Source organism: Oncorhynchus kisutch, linkage group LG17, assembly GCF_002021735.2.
Source record: "Oncorhynchus kisutch isolate 150728-3 linkage group LG17, Okis_V2, whole genome shotgun sequence".
In the NCBI taxonomy this organism is placed as follows: Eukaryota; Metazoa; Chordata; class Actinopteri; order Salmoniformes; family Salmonidae; genus Oncorhynchus; species Oncorhynchus kisutch.
In genome coordinates this window covers 31592874-31611288 of record NC_034190.2, presented here as the reverse complement: position 1 = coordinate 31611288, position 18415 = coordinate 31592874, and the positions used below count along the sequence as shown (strand labels likewise).

The 18415-nt window shown below is 42.8% G+C and overlaps 1 protein-coding gene across 1 annotated transcript in view; it reads left to right on the top strand.

The window, feature by feature from the left end:
• Positions 1-18415, top strand: part of LOC109908449 (mothers against decapentaplegic homolog 4-like) — a 31403-nt gene that overhangs the window by 7564 nt on the left and 5424 nt on the right. Inside the window, exons 3-11 of the mRNA XM_031793553.1 lie at positions 12436-12610; positions 14770-14793; positions 15542-15766; positions 16135-16362; positions 16636-16740; positions 16874-16927; positions 17021-17204; positions 17518-17686; positions 17824-17962. Coding sequence (XP_031649413.1) covers positions 12436-12610; positions 14770-14793; positions 15542-15766; positions 16135-16362; positions 16636-16740; positions 16874-16927; positions 17021-17204; positions 17518-17686; positions 17824-17962 — 1303 coding nt within the window. The remainder of the gene's footprint in view (positions 1-12435; positions 12611-14769; positions 14794-15541; positions 15767-16134; positions 16363-16635; positions 16741-16873; positions 16928-17020; positions 17205-17517; positions 17687-17823; positions 17963-18415) is intronic.

Below are 18415 nucleotides of genomic sequence, written 5' to 3'. Positions count from 1 at the left end.
GAATGATGTTTTATTGATTTATTTGTACAAATATTTGGGCACTAGGGACCTATGTATGGTGAGCATTGCTGGATAGGAGATGTTATTAACAACATCGGCTGTTTTATGAGGAAATGTCAGAATGCTCACTGTTTGCTACATAACAGCAGACTCTGTAGTGTATACTGTTATGTTATAATAGGTTCACTACTAGGGTCTAAAGATACAGTATATCATGTTAACATGAAATGTAACAGCAACATATTATACATGTAGGCTTATAAGTGGATGACAACAATGGACTCATTTTTATTACATTTGTTATTACATCTTAATAATATTTTATTATTAAAAGCTGAAAAGCTGAAATGTATTGAGTCAATAAGTTTAGGGAAAGAGCGATACCTAGTCAGTTGTACAACTGAATGCCTTCAACTGACTCTGAATCAGAGAGGTGTGGGGGGTTGCTTTAATCGACATCCACATCTTCGGCGCCCAGGGAACAGTGGGTTAACTGCCTTGCTCAGGGGCAGAACGACAGATTTTTGCCAAGTCAGCTCTGGGATTCGATCCAGCAACCTATCGGTTACTGGCCCAACGCTCTAACCACTAGTATTGACTCAGTTGTGCAAATACTTATATAAATGAGATACTTCTGTACTTCATTTAGGGCTGGGCTACTAATGCTAATCACTAGTTAGCTGGCTAGCTAGCTTGCTAAATGTGAGTCAGAGCAAACATAGTCTGTTAGGTAATACTGCCGGGTACCAGTGCTGATCTAGGCCTAGATAAGCATGTTTGTGCAATGGCATCTTAACAGAGAGGAATAGGCAAAGCATGAATATGTTGGCTAGCTTCATGAAGTAGGAAAACATGTAATGTAACAAATATTTAGGATCACCTGGAAACACTGACCAACACTTTGGTCCCTACCCTGACAATAATTTTTTCTCACTTATTAATTTGTTAACATGACAGACAACAATGCATTAAAGGTGCAGCCCACTATATTCCAACTATAGAATTAGAATAATCATTATATTTCCATGATTCCAACAGTTCACCAATTAACTCGCCCTAGATTTTCTTGCCCACATCATGCTGTGTGGCACATTGTGTCTTCCAACGCCTCTGGTATAATGTCCACTACCGTTCAAAAGTTTGGGGTCACTTAGAAATGTCCTTGTTTTTGAAAGAAAAGCACATTTTTGTCCATTAAAATAACATAAAATTGATCAGAAATAAAGTGTAGACATTGTTAATGTTGTAAATTACTATTGTATCTGGAAATGGCAGATTTTTCTATGGCCCATTATCAGCAACCATCACTCCTATGTTCCAATGGCACGTTGTGTTAGCTAATCCAAGTTTATCATTTTAAAAGTCTAATTGATCATTAGAAAACCCTTTTGCAATTATATTAACACAGCTGAAAACTGTTGTTCTGATTAAAGAAGCAATAAAACTGGCCTTCTTTAGACTAGTTGAGTATCTGGAGCATCAGCATTTGTGTGTCGATTACAGGCTCAAAATGACCAGAAACAAAGAACTTTCTTCTGAAACTCATCAGTCTATTCTAGTTCTGAGAAATGAAAGCTATTCCATGCGAGAAATTGCTAAGAAACTGAAGATCTTGTACAACACTGTTGTGAGTGGGAGGCCCCGGTGCACAACGGAGGACAAGTACATTAGAGTGTCTAGTTTGAGAAACAGATGCCTCACAAGACCTCAACTGGCAGCTTCATTAAATAGTACCCGCAAAACACCAGTCTCAACGTCAACAGTGAAGAAGCAACTCCGGGTTGCTGGCCTTCCAGGCAGAGTTGCAAAGAAAAATACATATCTCAGACTGGCCAATAAAAATAAAAGATTAAGATGGGCAATGGAACACAGACACTGGACAGAGGAAGATTGTAAAAAAAAGTGTTATGGACAGATTCATTTAAGTTTGAAGTGTTCGGATCACTAAGAAGAACATTTGTGAGACGCAGAAAAAATTAAAAGATGCTGGAGGAGTGCTTGACGCCATCTGTCAAGCATGGCAGAGGCAATGTGAGGGTCTGGGTGTGCTTTGGTGGTGGCAAAGTGGGATATTTGTACAGGGTTAAAGGGATCTTGAAGAAGGAAGGCTATCACTCCCATTTTGCAATGCCATGACATACCCTGTGGACGGCGCTTATTTGGAGCCAAGTTCCTCCTTCAACAGGACAATGACGCAGAGCACAGCTCCAAATTATGCAATAACTATTTAGGGACTATTTAGGGACGATTGAACTATTTAGGGAGTGGACAGCACAGTCACCAGATCTCAACCCTGTTGCTCTTTTGTGGGAGCAGCTTGACCGTATGGTTCGTAAGAAGTGCCCATAAAGCCAATCCAAATTGTGGGAGGTGCTTCAGGAAGCATGGGGTGAAATCTCTTCAGATTACCTCAACAAATTGACAACTAGAATGCCAAAGGCTGTAATTGCTGCAAATGGAGGATTCTTTGATGAAAGCAAAGTTTGAAGGACACAATTGTTATTTCAATTAAAAATCATTATTTATAACCTTTTCAATGTCTTGACTATATTTCCTATTCATTTTGCAACTCATTTCATGTATGTTTTCATGGAAAACAAGGACATTTCTAAGTGACCCCAAACTTTTGAACGGTAGTGTACATTTTCTTAAGCATTATGACAACTCAGCGCCATGGTAGGGATTAACTGAGCTGGGCTTGGGTCATTGATAATCATTGTCTCAACGCAGCCTTATAATGCTGTGAAACGATCCAGGAACCCAAATGATTTGGGTGGAAAACAAGCTTTGTTTCCATAAGGTATCGAAATTGTCAATAAATGTTACACCCTCAGAGTTGCAATAGTCACGTAGCCAGTTATGGAAGGCTAAATGTCTGCTGGAATGTTCAAAGCCATGATTTAGGGAGGGCACAGGGCCAGATATTATGGTGCGTTTGTTAGTGTAAAGCATAGACCCATTCATAATGTCATTGAATCCCACATGAACTATGATCAACAGAATTTCCTGCTGCAGGTTTAAAATGTTTTGGCGCATCTTATTGATGACCTGTACTCCGTTTTTATTCCAGTTACTGAGATGTTTCTCGCCATTGAACTGCCCAATACAACGGCCGGAGAAGGGGATGGGGAAATCTGCCCATTCCTACCCCTCACATTAGTGGAACCTTTCACGAGCCCACGAGAAGCAGGATAGTATACGCCCACAGCTCCTGGCGATAGATCCAGACCTCCCACAGCAGGCAGTACCCCGTCAGATCCAGAGAGATGCAAAGGAGCTGAACTCGACGACAAAGCCGCTGCTGGAGTCAGCGTAGTTGGAGTCAGCTCAGCCGTCGCAGACACAGGCAGTCCCAGCAATTGAAAACGCAGGTAGATCAGGCACGAGGGCTGCGAATATCAGTCCTCAGGGTAAGACCCAGATGCAGACAGTTCAAAGTAACAGAAGTTTATTACAAAAACGGCGGGCAGGCAAACGACAGGTCAAGGGCAGGCAGAGGTCAGTAATCCAGAGCAGAGTCCGAAATGTACAGAATGGCAGGCTCAGGGTCAGGGCTGGCAGAATGGTCAAAAACCGTGAAAACTAGAAAACGGACTAGGGAGAAAACAACAGGAGTACGGTAAAAACGTTGGTAGGCTTGACGAGACAAGACGAACTGGAAACAGACAAACAGATAACACAAGTATAAATACACAGGGGATAATGGTACAGATGGGCAACACCTGGAGGGGGGTGGAGACAAGCACAAAGACAGGTGAAACAGATCAGGGTGTGACAGCGAAGCTATTCCTCATGATAATCTTCTCCAGACCTCTTGCAGACACTCCACTTCACTTAGCAGCATGCCGCTGCCTTTGGTTTCCACGTTACTTGTGACATGGGACCAGCGCTGATTGGAACAATCCTCTTGCTGTTCTTCGTCTACTCCGCTACAAGATGGAGGATGAGAAGCAGTTGGAGATGACTTCCTTGACAGGCAGGCTCCAGGTAGCACAGGCCATTCGGATAGGGACAGCTGACAAGGCGGGGAAAAATCCATGAAGCCCGAGTGGCATCCTGCCACAGGTGTTGAGAACGAGAAAGTTTGCGCAGAATTGAAATTTGCTTGCTAAGGATAGCCACCGGTAATCCTCTGCAAGCAAACAATTGCTGCACTGTACTCCTGATTGTCAATATTGTCCTGGACAAGAGCATAATAAAAACAGCTTCTACCGTGCTGGAAACGTTTGTTAGCTATTCCAGGCGAAGCAGGCTCCATTGCAACCTAGCTAGCTAGCTGGCTAGTTGATAGCAGGTTTTGACACAAACACTTATGAACAAATAAAACAAAATCGAACTTCGAAAACAACTGCATGAAATAACAGGTCGAGGCGCAGGAGGTATCTGAATTTGTGATGAGTTCGTGGCAGGAAATCGCTTATAATTTATCTGTTGCCAACCTAGGGGTCATGAACTACTCAGAAAGCATATTTAGAACTTTTATTATTCAAAAACATAAAATACTGTCAAATACTGGCATTATTTCATCTTCAATAAATGTGCAAACATTTCTAAAAACATGTTTCACTTTGTCATTATGGAGTATTGTGTGTAGATTCTGGCTGTAATACAACAAATCATGGAATAAGTCAAAGGGTATGAATACTTTCTAAAGGCACTGTATAATGACACCTGCAGAATGGTCACCTTTAGCACACATAGAGAAATGTAAGTAGTACACAGAACAGGCCTATTGATCCTGGGCAAAGTGTAAAAAATACAGTAAACCTCAATCTTGCATTATGATTTAATTTGAAACTTGTCTTTAACAATGTTTGATATGAGGAGGCTAACACGACTCAGGATAAGACCCAGATGCAGACACAGGAGGCAGACAGGTCGAATTCCGAATGTTTATTACAAACAGGGGCAGGCAAACGGCAGTTCCAGGGCAGGCAGAGGTCGGTAATCCAAGAAAGTGTAAAACAGGGACAGAATGGCAGGCTTAGGGTCAGGGCAGGCAGAATGGTCAGAACTGGGAGGACTAGAAAACAGAAACTAGATATACTGGAATACGGGAGAACACGCTGGAAAGACTTGACAAGACAAACGGGCAATAGACCAACAGAAAACGCAGGTATAAGTACACAGGGCATAATGGGGGGAAATGGGAGACACCCGGTGGGGGGTGGAGACAAGCATAACGCAGGTGAAACAGATCAGGGTGTGACGGAGCCGATTATTTAACTTGAGTTTAATAAACGGAGCAATACATAAATAGACCATTTATGTATGTCATGCCACATGGTCATATGTAGCCTAATGTGAAATCTCTCATGGTTTCTTCCTACTTACTGTAGGGAATTTTTCCTTGCCGCTGTTGCCCTGGTTTTCTCTTTTGAGAGTTAGGCCCCGGTTTCTGTCAAGCACTTGCTGCCAAACACATGTTGGAGATATTCTGCTGAAAGACATGGACATTTCTGAATGATTTTTATGATGACGGAAACCTCTTTTATAGACTATGCCTGTAACGAATGTTGGCTAATGTTACATGGCAACAGTCAAATGAGGAGTTGCTAATTTATGCAGATGCTATGAGGTTTCAGTTACTTAAGCCTTGCTAATGGTGGCTAATGCTGCAAAGTTACTAGGCAGCTGACTACTCAATGAGTCTGTGTGTGTGTGTGTGTGTGTGTGTGTGTGTGTGTGTGTGTGTGTGTGTGTGTGTGCGCACCCACGGTGGAACTAGAGAGAGGTAGTTAATTCAATACGCCCTGGCAGAATAAATCCTAACTGCTGAGTGAAGACATCATGCCTCACCTTCTGTGACCTTCTCCTCAACAAAAGAGGGAGGGGAGAGAGCGAAATAGGGAGAGAGAGGGAGAGCTGTGGAGACATAGCTGTGGACTAGATCAGGCTTCAAATGTCTTAATGACTTTGCTCACAGTCACATGTAGATCCATATCCTCTCTTTCTGTCACCCATTCTCCCATTCTCTGTCTCTCTTTCTGTCACCCACTCTCCCCTTTTCTGTCTCTCATTCTGTCACCCACTCTCCCCTTTTCTGTCTCTCTCTGTCTCTCATTCTGTCACCCACTCTCCCCTTTTCTGTCTCTCTCTGTCTCTCTTTCTGTCACCCACTCTCCCCTTCTCTCTCTTTCTGTCACCCACTCTCTCTCCCCTTCTCTGTCTCTCTTTCTGTCACCCACTCTCCCTTTCTCTGTCTCTCTCTCTGTCTCTCTTTCTGTCACTCACTCTCCCCTTCTCTGTCTCTGTCCCTGTTCTCTATCACACACACACCTGCATGACCGCACGCACGCAGGCACACACACATACATTAAATACTGTACAACCTCACCGCCCATTTTCACACATAATTAATCTCCCTGCCACACACACACCGTTTCCCCTGCTGATTCCAGGTACAGTCAGAACAGTATTGACACCAGCAGCTGTAGTAGCAGAGCAAAAGTGACATCATCACACAATACATTAGACTTAGTGCAGGGTGCGAATTATACATTGACCCATGGAGGAACCCTGATAAGTTCTCTACACAAACAATTTGACAATTATTTATGTGTTCATATTTTCGAGGCGTATGAGGGTGCCCTGATTTGTAATGGGAGAAGCCAGTGTCACAGGCAGGATCTGAACCCAGGGAGAAACCAACATCTTGACTGTGTATACCAAGTGTGACACTGATTTGGAAGTCGCAGGCAGGGCTACCACCTCCTCCACAAGAGACTGTCCCACAATTTGGTGCTATTGTCAGTCAGGATTCAAACCCAGGTCTCCCACAGGAGAAACCAATGTCTCGACCATTAGACCAAGGGTGAGGGTGACACTTTTGAAGTCCGCTACGTCAGCATCCCCGGTAACCCCTATCATTTAGCCCAGGCCTGTATAAACAGATTAAAGTCTCTTGTGTCTCTAATGTCTCTGTTCCTCTTCCATAGAAACCTCATGGAAGTTTATCACAAGGTTCAATCTTTGCTTCAATCAGCATTACAGACAGTATATTTTCACGTCCGTTTAATATTTAATCATATTTATTTTCACAGTGTTAAACAATATGAAATATAACCACATCGCCTATTGATTAAAACATGCTGTTATATTGTACAGGAATATTTATTTATTTTCGACAGTTGTGTCATTCCACCAGTAGAGTGCCTTTTAGGTAGTGTACTTTTATTTAAAAAAAATAAATATATATATATACAACAAAAATTCACCTAATTTTAACATTCTGTCTTAAAGAGCACATGTTCCACTTTTTGTTGTTGTATTTATAACATTTTATTACATTTTTAAAACAAAATAAACATACACAGACAACAGACAAACACACATCAACATCCCACCTGCCCAGACCCACATGTTCCCACCACATTCATCTCCAGATCGGCTGCAAGACTCTATGCCACATGTCCTCAAACTGCACCACTCTGCCTTTCTCTGTCGCCCACACACTTTCAATATTCTAACAATAATGCATTTGATTCATCCCCCATCCCAACGATGGAGGATCACTTGATTTCCAGTTTTTAAGTAAATGTTTTTTCAACATGATTGACGAGAAAAGTATGGTCCAACTCACTGGTTATCTCACCGTGCCCTCATATGACATACCTTGAAATATGCGGATAGACGGATTAAAAGTACATTTACATTGTAAAACTTCCGACAGCCAACTTTCTAACTCCACCCATAACTGGTGTACTTTATAGCATTCCCAGAAAGCATGAATCATTGAGTCACTGTTAGTTTTACACTTAAGACATGACTCTGCCGTTGTGCTGTAGAATTGATGCATTTTGTCTCATGTATAATACGTTCTATACATTTGTTTATACTGGATTAAACATACATTTTAATGAACTGTAATTTCGTTAGTTATGTCCCAACACTCCCTCCATCTTGTGCCAATATCAGTTCTTTTTAAGTCTTGGTTCCAATAGTTTGCATTGTTTTCTAAGAGATTGGTAGATGGATAGGCTCCCTGCAAGGTTTTGTATATCTTATCTAACAAATCTAACAAATTAATATCATTTTCTGAATCAAATTGGATTCCCTCAACGTTGCTTGATCAATATTTTATTGTGTGATATAAAACGTTTAAGTTGCATGTATTTGAAAATGTCTACATTGGTCAGTCCAAAAGGGATTTTTAATTCTGTCATGGAAATGCATTTATGACTAGACTTTTCCATGTGGGCCAATTTATCGCTGAATTCTGAAAAGCTATCCAATAATTGTTCCATCGGGGTGTGTTTTTAAGGAGTGTTATTAGTTCTTGTACAATCTGTTTAATTTTCTTCCATATTGTTATAGTGTTCTTAACTATGAAATTGTTAATGTTCTTAGCTTTATCTTTTGAAAATAGACATGTGTAAAGATTCTGGGGATGTGCATCTTCAATATGTAACCATTGTTCCTCTTTAGTGCATTTAACAATATGTCGCAAGTAAAAGCCTTGGGTGGCGAGTTGATACAATTCCAAGTCTGGAAAGTTAAAACCACCATCAGACTTAAGGAGATGTAAAACTTTCCTTTTTATTCTATGAGTTTTATATCCCCATATAAAGTGACCGAGTATACATTTTATAATATAGAAACTTTGGGAGCCATGCCATTCTAAAGATGTTTATTCTACCAGTAAGATTTATGGGAAGATTGTTCCATTTAAATAGATCTGCTTTCATGTTGTTGAGTAATGGGATAAAGTTAACTTCTTGACGCACCCATCCCTTTAGTGGGATCATTTTCATCAACACCCCCTGAATTGCAACGCTTCAAATTCAAATTAAATTACTAAAAATATTAAATTTTCATGAAATCACAAGTACAATATAGCAAAACACAGTTTAGCATGTTGTTAATCCACCTGGCGTGTCAGATTTCAATACAGCTTTTCGGTGGAAGCATAACAAGCGTTTATGTAAGAACATCTCTCTCAGTAGACAAAATATTACAAATACTAGTAGCCAAGTAGATTGGTCACGAAAGTCAGAAAAGCAATAGATTAAATCGCTTACCTTTGATGATCTTCGGATGTTTGTACTCACGAGACTCCCAGTTACACAATAAATGTTCCTTTTGTTCCATAAAGATCATTTTTATATCCAAAATACCTCCATTTGTTTGGCGCGTTATGTTCAGAAATCCACAGGCTCGAGCGGTCACGACATTGCAGACGAAAATTCCAAATAGTATCCGTAATGTCCACAGAAACATGTCAAATGGTTTTTTATGATCAATCCTCAGGTTGTTTTTAAAATATATAATCGATAATATATCAACCGGGACTGTCACTTTTTCAATAGGAGAGGCAGAGACAATGGCTGCCCCACTCTGTTGCACAAACAAAACTCTGCGAACACCCAGCTGTCCACTGACGCGATGTTATCTTTCTCGCTCATTTTTCAAAATAAAAGCCTCAAACTATGTCTAAAGACTGTTGATACCTTGAGGAAGCCATAGGAAAAGGAATCTGGTTGATATCCCTTTAAATGGAGGCAAGGCATCCAAAGGAACAGAGAGCATTTAGGAAAAACAGCACTTCCGGGTTTGATTTTCCTCAGGTTTTCGCCTGCAATATCAGTTCTGTTATACTCACAGACAATATTTTGACAGTTTTGGAAACTTTAGAGTGTTTTCTATCCTAATCTGACAATTATATGCATATTCTAGTTTCTGGGGCTGAGAAATAGGCAGTTTCAAATGTGTATGTCTTTTAGCCAAAAACAAAAATACTGCCCCCTACACGCAAAAGGTTAAAAGCATCCCAAATTATGTCAGGGGTCGGCTTTTCTCTGTCCTCTTATGTCTCCATTTGTAATGGTAAAGGTTTAAAAAAATTTTTTTACGTATTTAATACATTTCGGGTCTTGAAGATGTGCTCTGTTCAGTCTCTGTCATGCCCTGATCTGTTTCACCTGTCCTTGTGCTTGTCTCCACCCACCTCCAGGTGTCGCCCATCTTCCCCATTATCCCATGGGTACTTATACCTGTGTTTTCTGTCTGTCTGTGCCAGTTTGTTTTGTTCATTCAAACCTACCAGCGTTTCCCTTGCTCCTGTCTTTGCTGCAGTCCATGTTTTCTAGTTTCCCGGTTTTGACCTTTCCTGCCTGCCCTGACCCTGAGCCTGCCTGCCTGCCATCCTGTACCTTTGCTTCTACTCTGGATTACCGACCTCTACCTGACCTGACCCTGAGCCCGCCTGCTGTTCCACTGCCTTACACCATCTCTGGATCATTGACCCCTGCCTGCCTTGACCTGTCGTTTGCCTGCCCCTGTTTAAAGAATAAACATTTGTTTCTTCAACACTGTCTGCTTTTGGGTCATACCTTAAAACGTGATAGTACGAACTGGCCATGACTGACCCAGAAAACTAGTACCAACTCCGCGATGCCATCTCCTCCCAAGGAGCCTCCATTGGTAGGCACGAAGGGTTGCTTCGCGGTCTGATGGAAGGGTTCTAGAACGTGGCCAAACGTCACGACCTAGCATTTGACACATTGCGGGAGCAATTCCGTGGGCTGTCTACTAGACAACCTACCACGACGGTACCCTCCCAGCCCCTCAGTAGCCCGGCTGGTAGCAGCTCCGTCACTCCGGTTTCCCGGGAACTCCACTTACCTCCCCCGGAGCGCTTTGATGGAGAGTCGGGCACCTGTCAGTGTTTTCTCGTCATGGAGTTGCAGCCTTCCTCCTTCCCCTCGGACCGGTCTAATATAGCGTACCTCATCACGCTTTTGTCTGGGAGGGCCCTCCCCTGGGCTATGGCCGTTTGGGAACAACAGTCTGGAGGGTTTCGCAGCGGAGGTGAAAAATGTCTTAGAGGCTCCGGTGTCTGGGAGAGAGGCTACCTGGAAGTTACTCCAGCTTCGGCAGGACTCTCTCAGTGTGGCAGACTACTCGGGGCAGGGGATTCCAGTACCTGGCTGACTGGGACGGTTATGGCCCGGAGGAGAGGTGCTGGGTCTCCGCTAGGGACATCTTGGACCCAGGCCTCATCTCTGAGTTCCAATGCCGGCACCCCTCTCAACCAGGTATGTGCCCAGGTAGGATGCCAGGTGGTGTCCCTAGAGGGGGGGTACTGTCACACCTGATCTGTTTCACCTGTTCTTGTGCTTGTCTCCACCCCCCTCCAGGTGTCGCCCATCTTCCCCATTATTCCCTAGGTACTTATACCTGTGTTTTCTGTCTGTCTGTGCCAGTTCGTTCAAACCTACAAGCGTATTCCCTTGTCCCTGTCTTTGCTATAGTCCATATTTTCTAGTTTCCCGGTTTTGACCTTTGACTGCCTGCCGTCCTGTACCTTTGCCTCTACTCTGGATTCCCTGAGCCCGCCTGCTGTTCTGGTGCCTTACACCCTCGCTGGATCATTGACCCCTGCCTACATTGACCTGTCGTTTGCCTGCTCTGTTAAAATAATAAACTTTAGTTTCTTCAACACTGTCTGCACCTCTCCATATTCTGTCGCTAAGTGTATTTCATTGCTGTCTGTCTAACTTGCCGAATGTGTGATTTAGATCACCTGCTAAAATACTAGTTCCTGTCTGGATTTGATCAAATATAGCTTGAATTCTATCTAAAACACCAGATTTGCCCCAGGGGGGATATACAATGAAATAAATGCATTTTTCACCATGAAAGGTACAATTCAACATTAGAAAGCGGCCTTTTGGGTCCGTGTTCTGAGGTATAATGGAAAAGGGTTCTTAGTTATCAGGATGCCTACACTTTTCAAGAGGTTAAATGAAAATGATTATAGTAATTGCTTATTAAGTGCAAAATAAAGTAACAGGGTTGACCCGTAACAGGGTTGAAGTTTTCATCTTAAATCAGTCAAATCAGCTTATGTGCAAAAACTTTTTTTTTATGCCCCCATGCAGTCTATTTTCATTTAAATAATAAATAATCTATGTATGTCTAATAAATCACTATGTGTTTATTTCATGAAAATAACTCCAAATATATTAGCCATTTATTTCCCGGAGCCTCCTTTTGCCATTGAAATGTTCAGTCTCATCATGTGGGCGTGTTGATACAATTTTTATATATTTACATACACAGCCCTGATTGGCGGATAAGATTCTCTAGACTCTAAAGCCTACCCCACTTACCCCTTCAATGTAGGAGGATACATATGCAAATAAAAGATGACTGGTCATTGGTCAGAATAATCAGATCAGATTTCAATGTCATGATGTGGGCCAAAAACTCCATCCCACCTGAACAGGCTGAAATTCCGAGCCTAAAAAAGAGTGTTATTTCAAACTCATGGTGTGGAAATATCATTAAAAAAATAAGTAAAATCTAGTTTTTGACTGCAATGCCTCTTTAAAAAAATGTCTAGCCCAGTTAAGAGATTTAACATACACCCATATACTAGCTTTGATCGAATAGGGCCTTGTATCTCTAACTCTCTCTCCACCCTCACTCCAGGTTGCAGGGAGGAAAGGCTTCCCCCATGTGATCTACGCTCGATTATGGCGCTGGCCAGACCTACACAAGAATGAGCTAAAGCACGTCAAGTTCTGCCAATACGCCTTCGACCTCAAATATGACAATGTGTGTGTCAACCCTTACCACTATGAGAGAGTGGTTTCGCCCGGCATTGGTAGGTCTGCTCAACAGATTATTGGGATAGTTCACCCTATATTGTTTAATGCCTAATGGTGCAGATGTTTCTGATGTGTACTGTAAATACTATGTTTTCTGTCATAACATTACAAATATTACAGTAGCTAGGTTTCAATCCAACTGGCGACAGATTTTCATGCAAATTTTCTAAAATCCTCGTAACAGGACATTTCTTTCCATCAAATGGACTTTTTGTAGATAAAAATCTCTGCGTGATGAAATTCCCATGTACCTAATAAAAAATACAAGTTAAATGGGTTTGCAACGGATTTTCAATTCTACTGATGGTTTAGTCAAACCAAAAAAAGGTGTGCCCACTCTGGTCTTGGCACTTGTGCTCTAGCCAACAACTTGCAGATACAGTGCGGGTAGGCTACCTACATGATGAGATTATTATGGATAAGAGCGAGATGATTTTTATTTGACAAATGGCAGCCAAGCATCGATCATCATGTCACCAGAATTAGACCCTCAATATTTATTGGAAAGTAGAATCAAGCTCATCACCGTGCACTTTCACCACCCTGTGAAGTTCATCATAATTTATTTAATCTGTAGCCTAATAATCTGCAAGCTTTCCCGAGTCGTAGTGGGAGGACCACACAACATATCACAGCGTGACTTCAAGTTTACTTCGATGTGATGGTTATTATACACTACATTACCAAAAGTACATGGACACCTGCTCGTCTAACATCTCATTCCAAAATGATGGGCATTAATATGGAGTTGGTCCCCACTTTGCTGCTTTAACAGCCTCCACTCTTCTGGGAAGGCTTTCCATTAGATGTTGGAACATTGCTGCAGGGACTTGCTTCAGGTCGGGCACTGTTGTTGGGTGATTAGGCCTGGTCGGTGTTCCAATTCATCCCGAAGGTGTTCGACGGGGTTGGACCTCGCCTTGTGCACGGCGGCATTGTCATGCTGAAACAGGAAAGGGCCTTCCCCAAACTGTTGCCACAAAGTTGGAAGCACAGAATCTTCTAGAATGTCATTGTATGCTGTAGCATTAAGATTTCCCTTCACTGGAACTAAGGGGCGTAGCCCAAACCAGGAAAAACAGCCCCAGACCATTATTCCTCCTCCAACCAACTTTACAGTTGGCACAATGCAATGGGGCAGGTAGCGTTCTCCTGACATCCGCCAAACTCAGATTAGTCGGTCGGACTGCCAGATAGTGAAGCGTGATTCATCACTCCGGAGAACGCGTTTCTACTGCTCCAGAGTCCAATGGCGGTGAGCTTTACACCACTCCAGTCAACGCTTGGCATTGCGCATGGTGATCTTATGCTTGTGTGCGGCTGCTCGGCCATGAAAACCCTTTTCATGCAGCTCACGACGAACAGTTCTTGTGCTGACGTTGCTTCCAGAAGAACAGACGCTTTTTATGCACTACGTGCTTCAACACTCGGCGGCCCTGTTCTGTGAGCTTGTGTGTCCTACCACTTCGCGGCTGAGCCGGTGTTGCTCCTAGACGTTTCCACTTCACAATAATATCACTTACAGTTGACCGGGGCAGCTCTAGCAGGGCAGAAATTTGACAAACTGACTTGGAAAGGTGGCATCCTATGACGGTGCCACTTTGAATGTCACTGAGCTCTTCAGTAAGGCCATTCTACTGCCAATGTTTGTCTATGGAGATTGCATGGCGGTGTGCTCGATTTTATGAACCTGTCCGCAACAGGTGAAATCCACTAATTTGAAGAAATGTCCACATACTTTTGGCCATATCAATATTTTGTATAGAAGCGTTTCCCCCGCCATTTCTCACATAATTAATTTTACCGACACAAAAAGATCCCACCTCGTATAGTGTATTTAAAAAAATGTTTACATATGGAAAGTTTACCGACATTTGCTGTTTCCATCAGGTCGGTCGTGGCATTTTTTATGTAACGTACTTTACTTTACTCGCATAAAGATATTTATTTATGTGAATGATATTTGGACTTCATCAGAATTTGAATGAATTACAAATGATAAGCATATCATTGCAGTGAAATTGCTGACATTTACCCCCTATTTTCTCTCTCGTAATTCTCTCTCTTTCTTTCTTTCTTTCTTTCTTTCTTTCTTTCTTTCTTTCACTCTTTCTTTCTTTTGCCCCCTCCTTCTTTCTTTTGTTCTCTTTCAAAGTTGGTCTCAGTCTCCAAAATACAGGTGAGTGCACTATCACAGTACTAAGGAATTTACTGCAGGCTTGTTAAGTATAACAGTATTATTTTCTCTTCATCTACAAACATTCCTCTTTCCCTTCAGCCCTATACCCTTTTCATACTATAGAGCCTAGCCACAACAAGCCAAGCTGCACTGTGCTGGTCTGGTTAAGAATCCACCATAGTTGCTGGAACTGTGCTGGAAAGGACAATGTGAAAAGAAAATATCCAAGCCAGCAACTTATGGTTCGGCTTGGCACAATAGTGTGAAAAGAGTACTATTGTGGTATGCCCATGTCTCACTGGCTTGGATGCCAGTGTTTCTGCATTCATCAATTCTTTATAGTTACCTAGCCAAAAATGACTTGTATTCATTACAAAGCATTGCACTTTTTAATGTTTATAATTGCATAAATGCATTTACAATGCATTACACACAGGTGGTTGATACAGGTGTTCTTCCTGTTAATACAGGTGGTCAATGCATTACACACTGGTGGCTAATATACTTTATGCTAAAACACACTGGTGGCTAATATACTTTATGCTATTTTATGCTAAAATCTTTATTTTATTCTACTGAGCTATTTACTTTATATTTGTATTCTAATATTGTATTATTTCTTATTGTTGTTGCATTGTCGAGAAGGAACCTGCAAGTAAGCATTTTGTTGGACAGTGTATACCATGTGTATCCCGTACGCCTAATAAAACTTGAAACTAATAACAATGTTATACCATGTTGTTGGTAGCCCTCTCTCCTCTAGGCCCCCCTGGGAGGCTGATCAAGGAGGAGTATATTCATGACTGTATCCAGATGGATATGCCACCAGGCATATCCCCCCACTCAGGGGCGCTCAAGCTACAGCCTCCGGACCACTACGGCCAGCCACTCCCGCCTCTGCAGCTCCCGCCAGAACCACAGCGGGCCCCTCTGCCCATCACGCTCTACCCCAACATGCCCCTCTCGCCCACAGGTAAGACCAATAGGTGTTTAATGAATGGAGGGAGTTTTACGCCCATCCAACATAATAACGGGAGCTGGACAAAAATAAGTTACAATACGTAGAAAAAAATGGAATGTCTGCTCCTGTTTTGCTGCTCCCTAAGGTGATCTTTTAATAAAGCTTAGGGGATGGTTTGACAGATAGGTGTTACCAAAGATGTCCACAAGTTTTCTGTTTCTATGGGTGTCACTGCGTCATCCTGTTTTGTGACATTTGTTTATCGATTGCTGCCTACCTATTGATATTGACAACACCTGGTAGCTCTTCATGTGTGTGTGTGTGTGTGTGTGTGTGTGTCTCTGTGTCTCTGTGTCTCTCTCTCTCTCTCTCCTCTCTAGTGTCCGGCTCTATGCTGCCTCTCCAGGGAGGTCACAGTGAGGGGCTCCTACAGATAGCCTCTCCTCAGGGTCAGGTCATAACCCCTATGACACCCACACCGCCCCCCTCCACCCCAACACACGGGCTGCCACACGGGCCACCGCAGAACCCCCAGCCACCCCAGCCCCCGCCTGGTCAGAATGGATACAAAAGCTCCAAACACACACAGTCACAGGCTGCGTTCCACAGTTAGTACTGCCATATGGTTCACACACACACACACACACACACACACACACACACACACACACACACACACACACACACACACACACACACACACACACACACACTCAGGGAGCCAAACACAATTCATTTCAACGGCATGATAAATCATCATACTGTATTTGAAAACTGTAAAAAAATACATATATTTGTAAAAATGCGAAATGGTAGTTTGCCAGATTTATGGCTTGAGCTTGTGCCTGTTGTTAATTTGTATTTATTGTTTTGTAATTAAGCAACTTGGACAGGTAGTAGCACAGCCTCCTACACTCCTGTGGGACACCAACAACAGAATGGGCGTGGCCACCAACAGCCTCCTCTCCACCATCCAACCAGCTTCTGTAAGTTTGGCAGTTACAGTAAGTCACAATATGCCCAAAGTGTGTCTGTATGTCTTCTGAGGTGCTTTTTTGGGGGACACTTAGGAATAGTGTATGTTTGGTAACCTGTGTCGTTTCCTTGTTCACCTTCTAGGGTCTCAGCATCATGGCTCAGCCTCATTTCCTCCCCCTGTGTCCAATCATCCAGGTAAGACAACACATATATGTACAGTATATATAGATGTATAGATGCAAACGCATGCACGCCCACTCTGCTAACCACATTAATGTCTGTATGCAGGGCCAGAGTTCTGGTGCTCCATCTCCTACTTTGAAATGGATGTGCAGGTGGGGGAGATGTTCAAGGTGCCGGCTAGCTGCCCGGTGGTGACGGTGGACGGCTACGTGGACCCCTCAGGGGGCGACCGCTTCTGTCTGGGCCAGCTAAGCAACGTCCACCGCACCGACGCCAGCGAAAGAGCCAGGTCTGTGCTCCTCTAGTGCCATCTCTATATCAATAAGCATGTTAGTTCCTACCTTGCTACAAATGTCTATTTTGAATGCCTTTATATGTGTCTGTTGAAATGTTGATTGGTATATCTATACCTTTGTGTAAACTGTGTATATGCGTATATCTCTCATTCATAATCATGCCATGCCTTGTCTCTATCTGTTTGTACCTGTGGCAGAAGACCCATTGTAGCAAAATGCGACTTCTGTTATTGACTGAAATATAACACTTTAATACAACTATATTCACTTGTACTCATCATCTTGATATCTCCCTCTCTCTCACAGGTTGCACATAGGTAAAGGAGTGCAGCTGGAGTGTCGTGGCGAGGGAGATGTGTGGATGCGCTGTATGAGCGACCACGCCGTGTTCGTGCAGAGCTACTACTTGGATCGAGAGGCAGGTAGAGCGCCAGGCGACGCAGTACACAAGATCTACCCCGGCGCCTACATCAAGGTGAGAAACACAATGACCTCTGTTTGTTCTCTTTGCAGTTGTTTGTCCTCTTGATGACCTTCTCCCAATAGGAGTTTGACTAGACCCTGATGTCTCTCTGTAGGTGTTCTGACATCAGACTGTTCTGTCCTCTGTAGGTATTTGACCTGAGACAGTGTCACAGGCAAATGCAGCAGCAGGCAGCTACAGCGCAGGCAGCGGCAGCAGCTCAGGCTGCCGCCGTGGCAGGCAACATCCCTGGGCCAGGCAGCGTTGGAGGCATAGCCCCTGCAGTCAGTAAGTACAATATATGAGATATGCACAGGCTTAGTGTGTTTTATTTTAATATTTTTCCAATTAGGCTATTGTGAATTTATAGCCTCTGTTGAAGTGGTATTCTTTTGATGTCACGCCCTGGCCTTAGTTATCTTTGTTTTCTTTATTATTTTGGTTAGGTCAGGGTGTGATATCGGGGTTTTATGTGTTTTGTCTTGTCTATGGGTTTGTATGTTTCCTGTGTCAGTGTTTGTGCCACACGGGACTGTTTCGTTGCCAGTTCACTTTATTATTTTGTATATGTGTTCATGTTCAGTTTTTCTTATTAAAAACCATGGACACCTATCACGCTGCATATTGGTCTGATCCTTGTTTCACCTCTTCAGAGGAAGAGGAGGAAATCTGCCGTGACATTTGAATGAGAATGGGTCCAAGTATTTACCCATGTGGGACACCACATTTGTCTTTTAATTT